Genomic DNA, 6,316 nt, shown 5'->3' with positions numbered 1-6,316 from the left:
CGTTCCGCCTGTCGGGGTCCACACGCCGAACGCAATTCCCCATCAGTGACCATGGCAGAGGCGGAGCGCTGCGCAAGGTCTCGCCCCTTCAGCTGTTCACAAACTCTGCCGCTGGACCGCAGAGAGATGGGGAGATGGGAAAGATCGCTGGGTGTTGCCTAAACTCCTCCCAGCATATGCGCTTCCAGTTTCTACTTCGGTGTGTACCGCCACATAATCACATCTGCTAAAAATAAATATATCAGATTACAGCCTCGCCTACATTTTTTTGTGTTGCTAATGTTAATGAAATTACAGTGGTCTTTTTTCTTTTTTTTCTTTTTTTCCTTTTTTTTTACTGCTGATTGATGATCTTTTTAATATACAGCCAAGTAGTATTACTTCGTGGTAACTGAAGGATACTTAACATGTTCCCGGTACTTTTTTTGCTCTGGGAATTTTGGTACTCACTGATAACCATATGTTATGATTAAAGAACAGGTTTGGTCATGGATGAACACTGTGGGTATAGCTAATCTTCGGTTTCATTGGAAGCTTTAGCAAGTCGGACTCATATTTGTGGAAGATTTACTTGCTAATAATCTAGGAAGATTGCAAGATATTTTAAGATTTATAATTATGTGCAAACTACCTACCAAGCCATCCGTCTGCTTCTAAGATCAGTTTGACAAAATGTATCCTTGGATATTCCCTAGAAAACTCACTTATTTAAAAAATTTTTAAGCAGAAAACAAACTATTCAGGGTGCTTACATTGCTCAATTATGTGGATTTTGTCCAGGTGCTGTGAAATGAATGGCTAATTAAGAGCTCCTTGCTTGGCAGCCTGGCTATTTCAAATTCAAGTAATTTTCCATTATCCATTTTTTGCCTGAAGAGGGTCAAACTAGCTTTTCATGAATTAACCGCAGTAAATTGAATTTATGGCAGTAAAATAAGTTTTAATGGGATAATATCATGCCTATTTTCTCTGATTTATGTGTAATGTTGAGAGTTTTTGGATTGCATTTCTTGGGGGGCAACTAGAGTTAAGTGGTGTGCAAAAATGAACCTCAGCAGCATTCTCATCTAACAAATTAATTTTAAAAAATCTCTGTGCCTCTCATTGCGAATATGTACAGTGATAGCATGCAGGGTTGCAGTGATAAAAAAAACCCACCCATTTCTATGGGGAGTTTAAAAAAACGAATAGGTGTGAATGAATTAAGAAAATAATGGGTGTGAATGAATAAAAAATGAATGGGTGTGAATGAGTGGGAACCCATTAGAGCAGCACAGGGAAGTCTAGACATTTTGTGAGGATTTTTACAACCCAGGCCTCTGAGGACACTGTCGAGACGCAACGCTAGCTTTGCACATTCTGAGCGCTTTGAGACGGTTTTATGCACCCAGTCACACAGGAGGCAGCGCAGAGGATTTTTCCCCCCCCATTGTTTAAAAAAAAAAGAAAGAATTTTAATAATGGCGCCTGACACTCCAGAGTGAGTCTGAGATTAAACAAACCTGCAAGCCCAGTCAGGGTTCACACTGTTTTCAAGACATTATTTTCCGGGACGACAAACTTCCAACATACCTAAAATAAATGAGGTTTGCAGCCACGTTCAATTTCTTACTGAAATGGTGGCTCAGCAGGACTATGCTTCACTGAATGTAACTGCTGATTTTACATTACTGCTGAAATTCTGTATCGTCTTTCAGTTTCTTACAGTTGCATTCTGTTGATTGCTCTCGCTGTTGTTGTTGTGGCTGGTTCATATGCTGATTATGTGGCCTGGTTTTGAGATCGCGATGAATGTGGGATATGATGTTTTTGAACTATGAATGTATGCCATTAAAGGTTTTTTGTTTTGTCCTTGGTGTTTTTTATTTTGGTAGCCTACTTCATGATGTCTTTGCTTGTATTTGCTGATGATTATCAAATAAACAAGAAGATTCAGTGGTGTAGTGTCAGAGAGTTTGTGGTGATACCAGTCACCATGACAAAATTCTTCCCCAGTGTATACGATGCATTTAGCTTTATGGTCATTTTAATGTACATGTGATCCCATATTAGAACCCTATCTGGTGGGTTCTCTGTCTGACAAAATGGCCCTTGATCTGGGAGCTTTCACATTTCACACCTATGATAGAGGGTTCCACAAAGTACTGAAAAGGGTGTATCTATGGAAACAAGCCAAAATAACCAATGTGGTTGCATTGTGTAGCGCCGCCGGACAAAATCGAATGCACCTGGTTAATTACGCCAGGAAAATTCGACTTTTGAAGAGCTATTAGGGGACGGAAGCGCTGCCGGGCAGCTGTCTGGTAACGATTGTCTGGCAGGAGAGTCAAAAAAGAGTGTTTGAAGGAATGACAGATGAGCCCACCCGCCAGATGTCTGCCGTGCCTCTTCAGTGTGTTTGCGGAGCCCAGGTGTTGACCGTTTATTGTTACGCGACCCAACGGTCGTTTCCTAATCACGTTTCCCCGGCAACCAGCGGGCTAAAAACCAGCCCGGAAGCTCGAAAGAAAGTGATCAGTGCTATGGTTATCTTAACATATTAGCCTATAGCTTATGAGGATGTGTTTAGCACGGAGATTGGATTGGAAGGAGAACGAGTTCAGACTGCAACCATTGGCAACGCGTTTTAATTGTTGACCCTGACGAAGCTACGTTTCTTGCCAGAGTCAAGCAATTTTCTGCCACATTAAATGCGGCGGCGAGTGACAGGAATATTGGAAAGAGAGCTGATGTGCAGGCCTGTGTTTGAATTTAAATTGCACTCATTCGGGAATTTTTTTCTTGACTGACATGGCTGTTCAAGCAGCAATAAACCCCATGAAAGACTCGTAATGTCATATTTAATAAAGGGTTTAGCATGGGCAAAAGCTGTAGGTCATTTCGAGAAAGGTACACGCATATCGAAACCGTTTTCTCAGGTAGTGGGCAGTAAAAATGAATGAAATGCACAATGTTTATTACTTCCAAACTGATAAAAAACGTTTCGACCAGAGTTCTTTGGCCTGTCCCTATTGAGGAACCCTTTTTAGTTCTTAGGAACCCTGTCATGGGTATGATGTGTGAAATCTCATACCAGATATTTGGCCCAATAAAGAATCCTTTAACTCGATAGGGTTATTCTATATAATCACAGGGGTCCTGGAACCATTTTTTAATAGTGTGGGAATATGTGTTTGGTGTGTGTTATTTGTCTATTCGGCATTAGTCTAAAAAATACACATTTATTCTGTAAGGTGTAGAGAAGGGAAACCTCCAGATATTGTGGAGTGCGGCGGAGAGAGAGAGAAAGAGAGAGAGAGAGAGAGAGAGAGAGAGAGAGAGAGAGAGAGAGAGAGAGAGAGAGAGAGAGAGAGAGAGCTCCCTTACCTGGGGTTTTTGGTCACTAGTGCAGCAGGCTAACAACCGTTCTTGTGCGTAGCAGCCAACCATTACCATTAGTGATTACCAGTAGTGACAATATATATAGTTTAAATATATAGTTACAAGACCATTATAGTTACAAATCCCGTCCGATTATTGAAAAAGGCTTCTGACAGTTTATCGTCCCGGGTTTTAAAATATACAGTTGACGGCCCAACACTCTGTACCAAAACATTGTATAACTGTACAACAATTCAAGCTCATTGGTTGAACATTTGGTATAATTGCCACAGCTAATGGCGTTTCAACGTCAGCGTGTTTACGGAGAAGGGGGTGGGATAAACAGTGTTGTGGTTTGAAGGTGTTTGTTGCTACTATTCCTCTCTTGACCGTTAGAAGTCCAAAATTACCTATTGTACCTTTAAGTGTGCAATATTTTCACTGATATCTACATTACAAATGTAAACGTATATATGGTTATACAGATTTAGCCGGAATAATAATGCTTCTTCTTTTCAAAGCGACATCTCCATATTATCTCATGCTTATTCCAGCAGGTGGGAGTCACTAGGCACGAAATCATAAAACCAACGAAGAAGCAGCTCAGCTAACCAAAACGCATTTTCTAATTTTGGATGCAAGTAGCTACTGTATATATGTCCGGGTCGGGGGCAATCAGGAAGTCAGAAATTGGGTAAAGAAGTTGGGTAAAAATTGCACATTTGTTGACCAGTTTTAAGAAATTGTTACTTTGAGGTTTAGTATATTTGCTAATAGTGGAAAATACCGGCAAATTATTACCCATAAATCCATTAGTTAGGCAGAGTGTAACTCGCTAACGAGGTTATTTAAATCCCTTGGCACTAGCTAGCTCTAGCGTTGGGTAACTTTAGACGATTACAGTCTAGCTTTACCCATAAAACAATGCTTGCACAGGAAAGACACATTTGGAAATAAAACAGCGTTATATTCGGCTTCCCGTATCCGGTTATGGGCTGCCTATATAGCTTACAATAACAACATAATGTAATAACATTAAACGTAACAGTATAACGTTGTTATTAGCTATGGTTGCGTTGCAAAAATGAGCACTATCGGTGTCGGATGCTATGTGATGTGCTGCTCATACCAACTACCAGTTCTGTTAGTAAATGTTACTGTCTAACAGAAATATCCCTGTATTTGTCAAACTTGTCCAGTTGTGGAATGTGCATTCTGCCACTTGCAAAACCAGAATGAGAGTGCCAATGTTAGCTAATTTACATTACTTTTTTTAAATCTGTTGTTTCCAACAGAAGGACCTGAGTGAGGAGTAACTGAATGGACAGTGAGGCAGTTCCCATTGTCAGCGATGCTACTCGCCCCCAAATCATGCCACGGCTTGCTGGCTTGGGGAAAATCACCGACCATCTCTACCTCAGCAATGGAAAGGCTGCCAACGATAGCTCAATGGTCTCCGGGTTTAAAATCACCTGTATCATTAATGCCACCGACAACGTCGCGAACATTCCGATCCCAGGTATTGAATACGTGAGGGTGCCGGTTGCCGACTCCCCGTTGTCCCAGCTGAGTGACCATTTCGACAGTGTGGCGGACAAAATACACCGGGTGGAAGAGCAGCGGGGACGGGTTCTGGTGCACTGCGCCGCCGGTGTGAGCCGATCAGCCACGCTATGCCTGGCCTACCTCATGAAGCACCGCAGTATGACGCTGGTGGACGCCCACGACTGGGTCCGATCTTGCCGGCCCATTATCAGACCCAACAGCGGGTTCTGGAAACAGCTCATTGACTACGAGTACAAACTTTTCGGATTTTGCACTGTGCGGATGATAACGTCGCCGGTAGGAGAGATTCCAGATGTATATGAAAAGGAAACAAGAAATTTGATTCCGTGTTAAAAAGGCAGCTGACTGTTGCTAATACATGTACACTGTCAGGAAAGGAGTTATTTTTCTTGTCCTCATAGGGGAACCATTTTTATTTCTTTATGGAACCCTGTGTGGAAGATTTAACCATTTTGCCTGAGTTCCTCTATGGACACAAATATGAAACTTTCTTTTGAGTCCTGAGTGTGTAAAGCCCCCTTCTTACTAATAGGCTTTAAAAGAGTGCTTTGACTGCGAGATTCACCTGTACACTGGTAGTCTGTGTGGGAATTTGTCTACCTATGTAATTAGCTGATTGCTTCATATACTGCTCTGATTGATTTTACATGGCAGCTCTCTAAACATTCCCTAACTGAAACAAACATTCCAAAAATGTCCTGTAGAATCTTTCTTTTTTACAGATTGTTTTATTTTGTTTTGATATTCCAGGTTTTAATGCATACTGATAGCAGAACTTCAATTCTGCGGTGTTCTGAGCACTTTGTATAAATTAATTGTTTTGATATTGATACAATAAAGTTTGTTTCACGTTGCAGATTTGGTTTGTTGTTATTGTTCATGAATCCTTCCAAAACATTGTTCTGTTTTTGCTTGTTACATATTCAACTCACATTTTGGTGTGTTTTTGTGTGTTGTCTCCTCATGTTAGTGCTGGTGATGTTCATATATGGGGGGTGAATGGTTCCTAAAAGCCTACATTCTCTGAACAGCATCTGTTACGTATGCTGTTAGCCCATAATCATTTTTTTGTGTTGTTTTGGCTCTATACTCCAGCGCATTGTATTTGGAATGAAACAATCAAGTGCAGACTGTCTGCTGTAAGAAGATTTTGCACAGAGTTTGCATGCTCTCCCCATGTCTGTGTGGGTTTACTCTGGGTACTTCCCACACCAAAAGACATGCATGTCAGGTTAGGTATATTGTCATTGCCCTTGACCAAGGCACTGGCCTCAGAACTGTAGTCCCCTGGCTGCTAAGTAACTAGAATGGGTACCTAGCAGAGGTACAGTACAGTGAACCCTGCACCAAAATGATGGGAAGGGGAAAGTTCGGAAAAAACAAAACTTCA

The 6,316-nt window shown here is 41.4% G+C and overlaps 1 protein-coding gene across 2 annotated transcripts; it reads left to right on the top strand.

Moving 5' to 3' along the window:
- The first annotated feature begins 4,007 nt into the window (after positions 1–4,007).
- On the top strand, positions 4,008–5,782 carry zgc:153044 (uncharacterized protein LOC751678 homolog). Of its 2 annotated transcripts, none has more exons than XM_061260643.1 (2): positions 4,008–4,067; positions 4,656–5,782. In XM_061260643.1, exon 2 carries the CDS (start codon positions 4,681–4,683, stop codon positions 5,257–5,259), a length of 579 nt encoding a protein of 192 aa, XP_061116627.1. In that variant the 5' UTR covers positions 4,008–4,067; positions 4,656–4,680; the 3' UTR covers positions 5,260–5,782. The 2 variants fall into 2 exon arrangements, with proteins under 2 accessions (XP_061116627.1, XP_061116628.1); XM_061260644.1 differs by having other exon boundaries at positions 4,011–4,054.
- The last annotated feature ends 534 nt before the right edge of the window (positions 5,783–6,316 follow it).

Source organism: Conger conger, chromosome 11, assembly GCF_963514075.1.
Source record: "Conger conger chromosome 11, fConCon1.1, whole genome shotgun sequence".
NCBI classification, from domain to species: domain Eukaryota; kingdom Metazoa; phylum Chordata; class Actinopteri; order Anguilliformes; family Congridae; genus Conger; species Conger conger.
Note: the sequence above shows the minus strand (reverse complement) of the source record. Positions and strands in the feature narration are given on the sequence as shown.

Bases quoted from the DNA above. Each gene is read 5' to 3' on its own strand.
- zgc:153044 (XM_061260643.1), top strand. From the start codon at position 4,681: ATGGACAGTGAGGCAGTTCCCATTGTCAGCGATGCTACTCGCCCCCAA.